Raw genomic sequence first — 13,457 nt, 5'->3', positions numbered from 1 at the left:
AAGAGATGAGGGTCCAGGAGCTGCACCTTTCCCTCCCACAGGGGTTGCCCAGCCCTGAGTCCGAGTTCACTCTAAAGACCCTGGTGCCAGGCACAGTGACCAGGGCGAGGCCCCCCCATGAGGGTCCCAAGGGTGTCAGCAGCATTTTCATGTGCATTCCGGGTGTCTGGGGAAGGGGCCCAGGGCAGTGCAGCTCCCTGGTATGTGGTGAGGAGGTGCCCTCTGCCCCCGGGGCTGCCCCAGGTTTGCTGGCCCTGCCTGGCCAGGAATGCAAAGTCCTGCTGCCTTCCTGGGGTCCCTTTCTCCTTCTTGAGGTGGTCACGAGGATGCAGAGGGGAGCTGGAGCAGCGCTGCAATGAGACCTTGACCACCTGCAAATGCCCAGAGCCTGCCAGGCTCGTGTGGCATCCATCCCTAGCAGAAGCATTTCATGGTCAGACAGGTGGAGGAGTGGGACGGATCTTCCCTGCCCACCCTCAGCAGTGAGTGCTTCACTGATTTTCAGGGATGGTTTTCCACGCACAATCCTTGCTTGTTGAGTTTCCTCCCGTGCCCTGGGCAGTTAACTGCAGCAGGTGGGCACAGGACAGCACGTCTTGGCCGAAGCACCGGCCTTTGCTGAGCCTTCGGATGATGCCGGACTTGGGGCTCCTCTTGGGGCATGGGTGGCAGGAGGAGGAAAAATCCCTGGAGAAACCGAGGGGGTTCAGACCAGGTTTCTGTGTGATGAGCAGGTGTGGCTGGAAGGAAGGAGGGAGAGCACCAAGGGGGCAGGCAGGAAGCCAGGTACAGGTTGCTCCGTGGGAAATGGCTGAAGCCCCAGATGTTCCCTGGGGAGGTGCGAGGGAGGGTGAGAGGAACAGGGTGCCGGGGACATGGAGGCAGTGGAGGTGGTGAGGTTGGCAGGGTGATGTTGCTATGGCTACTCCCGTGCTATTCATAGAAGAAATTAGCTAAATCTTTGCACTGAAACGTGGAGGAGGAGAGAGGAGGAAGGCGTTCTCTGTGTTTGGAGGGAAGGAGAGAAGCCAAAACAGGAAGGGGGTGAAGTTTTCCTTCTTTTCTCTGTGCCTGCACTGTGGAGGGGCATTTCAGGGAAGCGCCGCTGCCTGAGCTGCCCAGCACTGGCGGGACGTGGAAGGATGCAGGCAGAGAGGAGCTGTCCCACGGGAAAGCCCCCCCTGCAGAGCTTCCACACAGAGCCCCACACGGCAGGATGAGTTCTGCATCGTGCCAGGAGCGCAGGAGACATCCTCTTAATTAAAGACAGCCAATCTGTGAAAGGTATTTTTGGCAACCTAAATGTAGATGCAACTGTAGTGGAACTTGTCCCTTGCATCTGGCTCCGTTGCTGAACGCAGTGCTTCTCTGTTCCTGGCCCCGCCCGTCTGCTCAGCCCCTGCTCTGTGGTCACTGGTGGTCCCCCCATCCTCCCTCCACCTCCAGCATCTCTTCCAGCACGTCCCCCTGCCAGCCGGAGTCCCAGAAGTCTTCCCTCTCCCTCACTCCTCCTCACACTCCGCTCCCTCGTGCGAGTTCGATTCCCCTTGCACAGACCTGTTTGTCACCTCCTCACGCACGATGTGTAAATCTGCGTGTCTGTTCCTAATATATCCCCCTCCATCTGATCTCACCTCTCAGCTTGTTTCTTGGGCATCTCCATCTGGTGATCCTGCCGTCATCACCCAGTGGAGTTGCTGTAACCAGGTACTGAGCTGCTCTCCTTCCCCCGAGCCCAGCCTCACGCCCAGCCTCGCACCCGCCCTCGGCCCCTTGCCCCATGCTGATTTTTTCTGATGGCTTTGATGTTCCTGTCCTGCCCCTCAGATGGAATCAAGGCCTAGATAACGCTTTTTAAAGTCATCCCCCTTCCCTGTGCCTATCCTGGGAAAACCTTACCACACAGATGCTGAGTGAGCAGGTTCTCCTCACCTGCCCTGCAGCATCCCGTGTCCTGCTGTCACCCATCCCCGGGACTGAGGAGGGGCAGACGTTCTCAGTGCTCCTTCACAAAACACGCCGAATTCTTTTAGGAGTTGACAGCTGAGGATGTTTGTCTCCTTAGTTTACTCACCTGTAAGGCTTTTCCCCCTTTCCTGGGGCACAGGGGCTGTACACTTGTGCTTGCTGGCTTTTCTGACTCATCCCTTTAATACAGTAAGGGATAACGCTGGAATTAGACGAGTGAGTTGAAGGACCGAGCTTAGCTCCTCTCCAGCTGGATTACTGACTGCTGCCTGCCAGCCAGCCCAGATGTGCAGACTGCAGCCCCAGAGCTGCTGGCTTTGGGGTCTTGAGCTGCTGCAGGGACCCCTGGAGCAGCCCAGGGAGAGGTACTGTGTGAACTGGCTGTTCTGGAGAGGGACCTGCTGCTCTAAAGGCAGCGTCTGAAAGCCACATGGGTGGGAGACACCCCACCAATGCAACGTGTGGAGGAAGAGCAAAGTACCTGCCAGAAATGGGAGGATGTGGCCCTGCCACGCTGCTGGAGGAGGAGGAGGAGGAGAATGCGTTGGTGAGGCATGCAGGGCCGAGCACGGGCATGTTTCAGCAGGGGTGTGTGCGGTGTGGAGGAAGCCGCTGCTGGTGAGGAACCGGGGGGCAGCAGGGAGCCCGTCAGCCTCCAGCGTGACAGCACCTGCTGTCATTCCTGTTGGAGGGATGTCCCGTGCCCCCATCCCTGCGCTTTCCACCAGCTCTTCCACCGTGACTGGAACCTCCCTGAGCCCGGTCCTGACCCTGCCAGGGATCCAGCAGGGATCTGCTGGCCATCCTCAGGTCCCACAGAGGGTCGTATGAGAGGGAAAACCAGGGGACAGCTGTACATGGGGCCCGATCCGGGTGGCCCGGGTGCAGAGGAGGGTGGGAGGAGGAAGCGAGGCAGAAGCTGTCACTGTTCCTGGAGAGTTGCCTTGTTCGGGTAAGCCCCTCGGCACGTCGTGTGCTATTATGGGAGGAGAGAAGCTTCCGTTCCTTCCAGAGCTGTGAATGCTCATTTAGAGAGGGGAAGTCATTAAGACTAATCAGGACGTAATCAGGCCCCGCGGTGATGTGCCGGGCCGCCCGCTGCGCGCAGCCCGGTGCAGGATGCTCTCCGAGGGGTCCTGGCTGGTCTCTGGGTGCCAGCGGAGAGCGGGTCCAGCCCTGCTCCGTGCTGGGGCACCAGGAGCTCACCCCAAACCCTGCCTGCTCCCGTGAGCCTGGGGCTCAGCCTGTCGTTCAGGGCTGGGTGTTAACCCTTGCCGTGAGGTTGTGCCAGCGCTGCGGGTGCGGCGGGTTGTTTTAGTGCTCACAGCTGGTTTTAACACGCGCAAAGATGGGATGATGCCGGGAGTCCTCAAGGGCCCTCGTTGCAAATCCAGCAATGTGTCAGGGGCTTAGAGATGAAAACTTTTAGCACGGCGTTTAGCAAGTTCAGAGTACCTGAATTTGGAATGAAACTTTGCAGTTCAGCTTGCAGAGCTCGCTTGATGGGGCTTGCGGAAGAACTGCTCCCAGGGTGTAATTATTTTTGGGAACATGCAGTGCTTCAGAGAACCTCGGACCAGGCCCTAGATACCTTCTTGTCACCTTTGCATTAACTAGAATTTATCTTGAATCTCTGTTGATGGATCTTGGTTTGCTTTTTTCCCCACAGAAACGGGTTTCTTAACACTTGTTAACTGGGTGTGCACTGGAACTTACTGAAAAGAAGAAATTAGGATATTTGAATCCCAGGAACCAAAGAAATCTTCATTTTAACACTGCTCCTTATTCCTTTTCCCCCTAAACATATGTATTTTTCTGAGAGGAAGATGAAAGTGTGTGACTCTTTCAGATAATAACAGCTCTTCCTGTGTACAAAGGAATCAAGTCAATTTTATTTGGTACCGCCAGGTCAAAGAGAAGCTACTGAAGACCAGCAGCTCTGCAAATTGGGTCACTTATTTTCGTGGGCTGAGCCTGGGACAGGATGTCTAACTTTCAAGTTTGAACACCCTGGCCTTAATGGTTTCTAAATGGAAACTCTAGATTTGACAGAGCTTCTGTTTGGGAAGCTTTCTTCCTCTGCTATTGAGTAAAGGCTTTTTCCAGTCCCTATTTATGCTGCTCTTTAAAAAAAAAAAAAAAAAAAAAAAAAAAAAAAAGGCACAAAAACAAAGATTCAACCTTCAGTAGCTGCTTGTGTTCGCATCACACTTCGGGCACTTCAGTGGCTTTGCCAAAGATCCTTTTGTGACCAGGCACCTTTCAAGTCCCGTGCTCCCTGTTTCCTGTTGGTGCTTTGAGCCGGTGCCGAGGTGCAGCCGTGGGGCAGGGGCTCCAGAGCCTGCTCCTGCCCCCAGAACAGCCCAGCTTGGACATCTCCCAGAGGCAGCCTGGAGAGAAGGGCTGTTCCTGCTCTCAGGCCACCAGGCTGGCTGGGAGCCGAGCACAGGGACACAGGCAGGGACACAGGCGGCAGCTGGCACCTGGCTGGCTGGGGCTGGCACAGTGGGTGCGGGCACCTGCAGGCTCCGTAGTCAGCCCCAGCATGGTTCCCCACATCGCTGTGCACATCTGAGATGTGCACATGCCACACCTGAGCTGTGCAGGAGGGCAGGGGCCAGGCTGTCACTCCGCCCCGTGCAGGCACACTGCTGGGTCAAGTCCTCCCCCTGCCCAAACCATGTCAGCCAACAGGTGAGAAAAAGAGCAGAGAGAATTACTTTATCCAGCCCAGTTAAAAGGAAGGGCGATTCATCTCTGGCCAAGAACTTCTTTAACCTCCTTTAACCTAGTTTCCATCCTCTCGTTTCTTTTGCTCCCTTTCCCTGTCCCAGCCTGTGGGAACTCTGAAGGATCACCTCTCCCTCAGAGGTCTCCAGCTCTCTTGGTGCTCCCAAGCAACCTCAGCTCTGGCCACCGTGCAGAGCCCAGGAAAGCAAAGAGAGATGAGCACAGGGATCTCTGAGGGTGGGACCAGCCCTGGCAGCAGTGTGGTACCACTCCCCTTGAGAATGGAAGGGTTAGGTCAAAGCATGGATTTGGTCCTGAGATGTCAGAAAAGCCCTACATCTCACGGGCCAGCAATGCCATTCATCGCTTCCTAACAGGAGGACTGTGATGTGGCTTCTCTGGGCACAGGCAGGTGAAAACCAAGGGGGTCTCTGGGGGGCCAGGAGCAACCTGGAGGGAAGATGCCAGCACCTCTCTGCTCTACACACCTGCTCTCTGGCAGGGGCAGAGCCGAGACTCATCCCCTCCTTGCCTCAGGGAGCCTCAAGAGTGAGCTTCTGTCTGGCCCTGACCTCGAGTACAGCTAGCTGTGGAGGAGCTGCATCCTCTCAGGTGCAGTGCAGGGTGTTGGGCCCTGGCTTGGTGCAGGAATAAGCCCAACGTTGGGAAAAGCAGCATCTGGGTGCCGGGCAGGCAGGCCTGGCACAAAGCAGATGAGCGTGTCAGTGCTCATCAGGGTGAGCGGCGCCGAGCACGGGCTCTCCCTGTGCGCCGTGCAGGCAGGACCTGAGCTTCTTCCTGCGAAATTAATTCATCAGCTTGGTACAAACCCGCTCCCCACAGCAGCAGGAGCCTGTTGGTATCTGGGCATCCTGCAGCCAGCCCCTCTGGCACAGCAGCATCTCGTCACCCTCGGCGTCCCCGAGCCAGGACCTGCTTGTTCACAGCCGGAATTCGACATGGCTGTGTCCTGCAATGGAGCAGCTGCTTTCATAGCTGTAAATGCACAGCTTTCTCCATGGTTTAACGCCCTTTAAAAAAAAAAAAATAAAAAAATCAAAGCAGATGGAGCTGGGCTACAAGCAGCTCAGTGTCGGCCCTGATTAGATAATTCTGTTGGGCATTTCCCTACTTGTGACCTCTGCCCCTGAGAGCTTTTAAAGGGATGTAAAGACCGAGTTTCACTTATCTCCAGAGCCATTTCCTTCTGAGTGCTACTACTGTACCTCACATGATGTGAAACAAAGGATATTAAAAAACAGATTGAATTTGCACTCTGATCCAGTGTGAGGAAACAAAGGATTAAAATTAGTACTTTGCTTCTCATGCATTAGCCCAGTGTCTCAAGCAATCGCTCTGTCCTGCACATTCCTTCTTGCATGGCACATGGGGCACACCACCCTCCTGCAGAGAGCAGCTCTGTGTGTTAGGCCTGGTATTTGCCATCTCTGGAGGCTGCTGTTATTCCTGTTGCTGGTTAAGATGGAAATGTGTTTATATGTGATCACAGTCCGGTTGCCCTTGTCCTGGGACATCCGTAGCTCGTGTATTTTGCCTCCAGGAGGTACCTGACCTCTGTGGGCTGGTCCCCATGCCGGTTCTGTGGAGGGTGTGAAGCTTCAGGATCTCACTTCTGGAGACATTATCTTAAACTTTCAGTTCAGTCTCCCCTCCCAGCTCCTGTGTGCCAGCCCTGAGAGCGGTCCTTGAGGAAATGCCACGGGGCAGGACCCAATTCTCAGCAGCAGGCTAGTCAACCTCCTCCATCTGCATGTAATTACAAATTCTCTCGCTTGAAAGTTTTGGAAAATCATCGAGTTTTGCAATTCCTACCCTTGTGCCAGCAGATGACAGCGGTAGAAACTGAGGTGAGGGGTGATACCTGTCGACATTTGGTGCTCCCAAGTGACCGTGTTAGTGTCACTGGGCTGCCACGGCCCAAGTGGAGCCCAGATAGCAGCAGTCCCTCTCAGATCACCACCCAGAGGGGATATCTGAGTGTTTGTGAAAGGCCACATCTTGTGCCTGAGATTTTTTTCCGAGCACTGCTGGCCTGCCTGGCTGCTCCCTGCCTGTGCTGCAGTGGTATTGCTGCAGCCTGTAGAGGAGGAGACAACCATTCTGCCCTGCATACAGACCCACAGCCCCCTCCTGGCTTGGACTGGCTCCCTCCCTGGGGCTGCCTGGGGCAGGTTGCTGCTCCCTCCATCAGCTGGGCTGTGGCTGCCACTAGGACCGTCGTGCAGAGCTCAGTGAATGCCAGGCTCTGCTTCTCTCAGCCCCTGGGAGACCAGAGAGCTCTCGAATCCTGACCTTCAAACTTCCTCCTCCTTCACCGTGGCTCCCTTTGACTCCTGTTGCTGCCCAGATTTTCTCAACAGCTGTCCTCTGCCTCGCTGGCTTTGTGCCCGGATCAATCTCTCTGCATCTGTGCAGTGCCCTCCTCGCTCCCCAAGGTCCTCCTCGAGTCCCTGCAGCCTCCATCCCCTGAGACAGAGAGCTTCTGCCTGATGGAGAGTTCAGGGCACCTCCAGCTCCGCTGGACTTTGGTGATCCTGCTGCCGTGGAGTGAGCACCGTGGGACTTGGAGCTCTTTTCTTCCCGTTTGTAAACACCCCCAAGCACAAACAGGGCTTGGTAAATAATATTGTGATGAAGGGGTTTAGATGGAAGAGTTCTGACAGCCCCCATTGAATGTGATCTGAATGCACAGCCCTGTTCCCTCTCCTCCCTGCGTGCAGCAAACCCCTGCTCCTTAGGGCATAAATTACTTACCATTCCCTATAGAATTGAGGGCATGGTTAATTCACCAGCACATTCCTGCTGCCCAGCAAAAAATTATGACACTCTCTCTCCTCCCCTGGCTAGCAGAGCTGCTTGGTACCTCTGCCTGACTGGTGGAGGGAGGCAAAAGCCTTTAATTTTCAGGTCCTCTGCTTATTTCTGAGTCTTAGGTCTTGTCTGTCTCTTCAGTGGGACAGGCAAAGCGCAAATATTGAAATATTTGCAAGTGGAAGGCAGAACTGATGCCCAGACACTTTTCTTGTAGTAGCTGGAATAGTGGCCACGGGAGGCAAGTGGGGATTTCCTGGTCTGAGTTCCTCCCGACCATGTGTGACTTTGTTTTAGAGCAGCGACTCACATTCGGTATCTCCTGGGTCCCATCTGGAGCCTGAGTGGGAAATTGTGCTCCTAGCAGCATTTTGAGATGTAAAAAATCACTAGTGTGGAATGGCTGCGAAGGATGCTCAGCGCACAGGGAGCAGGCTAAACAAAATGTGTCCTTAGGGCTCACCACTGTGTGAGCGAGGCGATGTGATGTGTGATTTTTGGGCTATTATTAATTCAACAAAGAGTGCGGCGGGGCTCAGGCTGGACCTGCAAAAGCCTCTATAACATTATTATGTGGAGCACTTCTCCCTGGGAGGGATCCAGAGCATGATTTGTGGAGTTGAATTCTTTTTATAAATCATGGGGCACGTGATGGGCGACAATCACTCATGCTGCCTCTTCTGCATCCTTCCTGGAAACTCATCTAATAAGAGCTGGCCTCTGGATGTCCAAACCTGGATGTGTTACCGGTTGTTAATTGCTGGCAGTAGGAGTGCTTCTTTTTTTTTTTTTTGCCTTGAAATGTGGAATCCCTTCCTAGAATTGCACTGGGGACTAATAAAAGCCACTGCCAGGTTTAATATATTCTATCTCTCAAATTATCTGGATTAAATACAAGGGCTGTGTACTGCCAGAGAGGGGATATTCCCAGTTTAACATTGCTTCTGGGCCTTGGAGATCCCAAGACACTGGACCTGAAAATTGTGATTCTCTTTTGTGTGGGGAGGGGTTTGGCAGGAGTGCTTGGAAGTGGTCATATTTGCCTGAGTTAGAGAATTAATTGCCATAAAAACCGTGGTTTTGTAACCAATAGTTACAGCTGCAGGAAAGATCAGAAAGCATCTGAATAAATCAAATTAACTACCTCCTGCTCCATCCGTACCAGAGCAGAACCTTCCAGGGCAGGATTTAAAACACAGTCTGGTTGGCCCTTTACTCTCTCATCCACTGATTGAGGAGTGTGAACAGTCCAGAAACAGGGTCAGCAAAAACAGGACGTGATGGACACTGCCGTGCTGGGTTATGGGGGGAAGCTGCTCCCAGCCAGGGACGGGCAAACCCAAACCAGGGTGATGAGGAGGCTCCTGTGAAAATATCACCGACTCAGAGGCTGTCGGGTGTGTGGTGCTGTTAATGCACAGACAGTGGCCCCGGTAATTGCTTCACTAGCCCACACCTTGACTCGCTGGTTGCTGACTGATGTTCGTGATGCCCCAAGGCAGACTGCTCGCTTCACCTCCCCGCGACAGTCCGCGTCTCTTGGCGTGGCTCACTCCGGCTGCCGCTCTCCTCACGAGCCTTGGGATGATGAAGCGAGTTCCAGCTCACCGCCGCCCTTCCCGGCTTTGCACTACTCCGTTGTGTGGCGGGGAGGAATGTCAGCCTCGGGATTCTGCCTCTCGCTTTTGGCCGCCCCTCCTTCACGCCCCGTCCCGGTGCCCGGGGAGGCTCCCGGGAGCCCCGAGCCTTCAGCAGGCGGCGGCGCTGGACAGCTCCGGGGGGCGGGATCTCCCCCGGTTCGCACCCCCGAACCCTCCTCCTCCTCCTCCTCCTCCTCCTCCTCCTCCTCCTCCTCCTTCCCTTCCATCCCGTCCCTCCGGCCGCCCTGATCCTCCTCCGGCCGCCCTCGTCCCGGATCGCCGGCTGTCCCACCGCGGTTCCTCCGGCCGCTCCGACCGTCCCGTCCCTCCCGTCCGGTCCCATGCTGTCCCGTCCCGTCCCATCCCATCCCATCCCATCCCATCCCATCCCATCCCATCCCATCCCATCCCATCCCATCCCATCCCATCCCATCCCATCCCATCCCATCCCATCCCGTCCCCTCCCGTCCCATCCCATCCCATCCCCTCCCATCCCATCCCATCCCGTCCCCTCCCGTCCGGTCCCATCCCGTCCCGTCCCGTCCCGTCCCCTCCCGTCCGGTCCCATCCCGTCCCGTCCCGTCCCATCCCATCCCATCCCATCCCATCCCATCCCATCCCATCCCATCCCGTCCCGTCCCGTCCCGTCCCCTCCCGTCCGGTCCCATCCCGTCCCGTCCCCTCCCGTCCGGTCCCATCCCGTCCCGTCCCGTCCCATCCCATCCCATCCCATCCCATCCCATCCCGTCCCGTCCCGTCCCGTCCCGTCCCGTCCCATCCCATCCCATCCCCTCCCATCCCATCCCATCCCGTCCCGTCCCGTCCCATCCCGTCCCGTCCCCTCCCGTCCGGTCCCATCCCGTCCCGTCCCGTCCCGTCCCGTCCCATCCCATCCCATCCCATCCCATCCCGTCCCGTCCCATCCCATCCCATCCCGTCCCATCCCATCCCATGCTGTCCCATCCTGTCCCGTCCCATCCCATCCCCTCCCATCCCCTCCCGTCCCATCCCATCCCGTCCCATCCCATCCCATCCCATCCCATCCCATCCCATCCCATCCCATCCCATCCCATCCCATCCCATCCCATGCTGTCCCATCCCGTCCCGTCCCGTCCCGTCCCTCCTGTCCCATCCCGTCCCGTCCCGTCTCTCCTCCGGCCTCCCCTCATCTCCAGCCGTCTCTTCCCATCCCGTGCCTCCCTCCCCCGGCCTCACCCTCCCACGGCGCTGCCATCGCCGCCCATCCTCTTCTCCTGCGAGAGCCACCCTCCCTTCCCCCGGCCCTGCCCTCCGCCCGTGTGCCTGCCCCGGTGTGCGGCGAGCCGAGGGGCGGAGGGACCGGCACAGGGGTTCACGGGGAGCCCCTCAGGACAGGGGGATGCCTGCGCTGCCCTGGAGGATGAGCCAGGGCTGCCGAGCTTACCCCAGGAGTAACGAGGGACCAAATGCTGTCACCGCTCCCTTGGGCATGGTGTCCCTGTGCTTAGAAGAGCAGCTGTTGGAATGTGCTGGAAGGGCTGGTGTGCTGGTGGTAAATTCCTCCCTCAGAAAGGTTTCTTTCCCTTCTCCTCATACCTCCTAACCCCTCACTACTGTGAATTTCACATAAATTTTGGTGCTGGTGGGAGTCTGCCACAAGCCTGAGAGAATTTCCAGTCCTCCCTATCTCCTTCCCAGCCTCCAAGGCCGTGGGGTGTTTGGGACACACCAGGTCTGAGGATGGCACTGATGCCCAGAGCCGTGCTGTGGCCCTGCTCCTGTCCCAGCGCTGTTGGACGCCTGGAGGAGGGACAAACAGAGCCCTCCCCGAATCTCTCTCTGCTGCCTGGTCTGTGATGGCACGGCCAGGGGACCACGAAGGGCTGGGTTCATCGCTCAGCTTGGTGACATCCCACTTTTGTCTCCTCACAGGCCAACCCCGCTCCCATTATCGTGAATACAGACTCGCTGGAACAAGGGCTCTCTGTAAGTCTCCCGGTTTCTTTTTGCTTCCTTTGATCAAGCGCTGCATTTTCCCTGCTCAGCAATGCAGGAAAGGCTTCCCCAGCTCGAGGAGGCTCTGGTAAGGCAGCAGAAGATCCTGAGGCCCACGCCGTGTCCCCACAGCTCATCCCACCCCTAAAGCTCTCTGTGGCTGGGTGACACTGAGCAGAGCCAAGGGCAGCAGCAGGAGATGCTGGGGACTCCGGCACAAGGAGGCACAAGGCAAAAGGCCTCAGCAGAGGAGCTGGGGATCCAGGCAGGTTGTGTTCAGGGTTAATCATACAGCCATTTCCTCTGCCTCCCGTGCAGGAGGGTTGAGAGGCTCTGCTGGGGCATCCTTTACCTTCCTGCAATGCCTCAGCCTCCTTAGGCAGCCCTGGCCCCTCAGGAGGGGGGCAAGGCTCTCTGGGTGCTTGCTGGCGTCTCACCAGTTCCCCAGGGCAGCAGGGCCCATCAGATGCTGCTCCTCTGGCACTGAAGGCTGCCAGCAGCTGAGCAGTACCCGGGTGAGTGTGTTTGCAGCCACAGTGCATTTGGCACTCCGGGCGTGGTATAAGATAGTCCTCAGTTAGTTGCAGACAGGGTTTGCATCCTGCTGCATCCGTCCCCAGAACGTTTGTAATTCCTTCCTGCTGGGGGGATGAAGGGAGGAGGGTGGCCAGCTTGGGTTTCTGGCCAGCAGCACTGGCTCTATGCTTGTGGGGTGCTTCCCTTTTTTCTTTTTTTTTTGCCCATATGAGCCCAGTTAACAGCTTGCCAGGGCTGGGTGTTTTGCACTGGGTTTACTTCTGATGCATCAAACTTTCCACAGCAGTCACCAGGGCTCAGAGCTGTGGTGGGTTCATCTTTGGAGTCAGGGTAGTGAGCCACAGGTGACTTCTGGGGGTTGAATTTCCCCTCTAGGAAACTGCAGATCTCAGCCCACAGCCTGTGCAGGGGTCAGTGCATGTCAGAGCTGTACTGGGCTGGTTGAGAAGAGCTGCAGAAAAGAGGGAAAGCCTGGCTGCCACCTTTCCAACCCTGGCTGTATGGTTTAATCAAGCCTGAATTAAAGCCGCCTGCCATTGGGGAGGAAGGAAATGGTGCATCTCTCAGCGTGGTGCTCCTGGGTCCAGCAGCCTCGTATGAACGTGGCAGAGGAGAGCTGCTGTCCCCAAAGGTCACCTTCCCCAAACATCTGGCATGGCAGCAGGGCTGTGGGTTGGAGGTTCTCTCAGTGTGCTGGCTGCAGGGCAGTGCCATGTTGCAGCTTCCTGTCTGCACTCTCCTGGCTGTTCTAAAGGGAACTGGGAGAAGGGCAGTGTCTCCTGGAGGGAAGGAACCACCATCCTGCTGGAGCAGAGCGAGTGAGAAGTGTGCTGTGGGCAGGGCTGGGCTGCCTGGGTACCGGGCAGGTATTCCTGGATGCCTGAATACCAGGGAGGTATTCCTGGATGGAAAGTCTGCTTTCACATCCATTTGTAGCCTCCCTCAGTATAAAATGTCACTTCTGGAGGAACATTGCCCGCTCCCCACTGCAGGCACCGGCATTGCATCCTTTGCCACATTCCATTCGTGCCTGTCCCTCCTCCCTGCCTGTGTGCCCAAGGGCAAGGAGAGGTGAGCTCAGGGGCCAAGGACAGGATCTGTCACCTCAGGCAGGTTCCTGAGCCCCGAAGAGGCCAGGAACCTCTGGAAGCCCTCATGTGGGGCAGAAACCACTCCTTCCCCTTTCCTGCCCTCCTGGCTGCTTCCCTCTCCTCCAGCTCATTAACTTCACATCCCTCCTTCTCCCTCCACCCCAGACAGATGCCAGCGTCATGCTGGGGATGACAGTCACTGATCCCATCCATCCAAACTCAGCAGGACACGCTGGGAGCAGCTGTCCTGCAGGGGTCAAAAGTGCCCCCAGGTTGCAGCTGTGACCTGCTGGCTGTGCTCTGGTGTGTGTCACCACTGGGGTGCCTGCAGCAGCCCGTGCCCACAGCAGGGGAGACGCCTCAGCTTGATTCCTCTCAGCATCCAGCCAGGAAACCCTCTTGCCTTCTACTCCACGTTATACCAGGAACCAGGCCTTGCTCCATCTTCTCATCCAGTGGGGTGCTGGATTCCTCGGGCTTCAGAGAAAACAGCTCCCCAAAACCTCGGCAGTTTCCCAGGTCAGCAGAGGAGCCACACCAGGAGCTTGCTGCAAACACCAAAATGCCAAATCTGGAAGCATGGGACTGATTCTTTTACAAACCCAAAATCTGAAGCCTGTTGGTACAGCATGTATTTGGAAGGGTTAAATTCACATCTTCCAGTCTTTAATTACTTAACTATTCA

At 56.6% G+C, this 13,457-nt stretch overlaps 1 protein-coding gene across 5 annotated transcripts in view; it reads left to right on the top strand.

The window, feature by feature from the left end:
• DLG3 (discs large MAGUK scaffold protein 3) overlaps window positions 1-13,457 on the top strand; it is a 74,902-nt gene that overhangs the window by 27,650 nt on the left and 33,795 nt on the right. For 3 of the 5 annotated variants that reach the window (XM_040083857.1, XM_040083856.1, XM_040083859.1), the window contains one exon: window positions 11,082-11,135. The exons of the other annotated variants lie outside the window; for them this stretch is intronic. In XM_040083857.1, the coding sequence (XP_039939791.1) occupies window positions 11,082-11,135 (54 nt within the window). The remainder of the gene's footprint in view (window positions 1-11,081; window positions 11,136-13,457) is intronic. 5 annotated transcript variants of the gene reach the window in all.

The sequence above is a fragment of the Hirundo rustica genome, chromosome 21 (assembly GCF_015227805.2).
Source record: "Hirundo rustica isolate bHirRus1 chromosome 21, bHirRus1.pri.v3, whole genome shotgun sequence".
Taxonomy (NCBI): Eukaryota; Metazoa; Chordata; class Aves; order Passeriformes; family Hirundinidae; genus Hirundo; species Hirundo rustica.
Note: the sequence above shows the minus strand (reverse complement) of the source record. Positions and strands in the feature narration are given on the sequence as shown.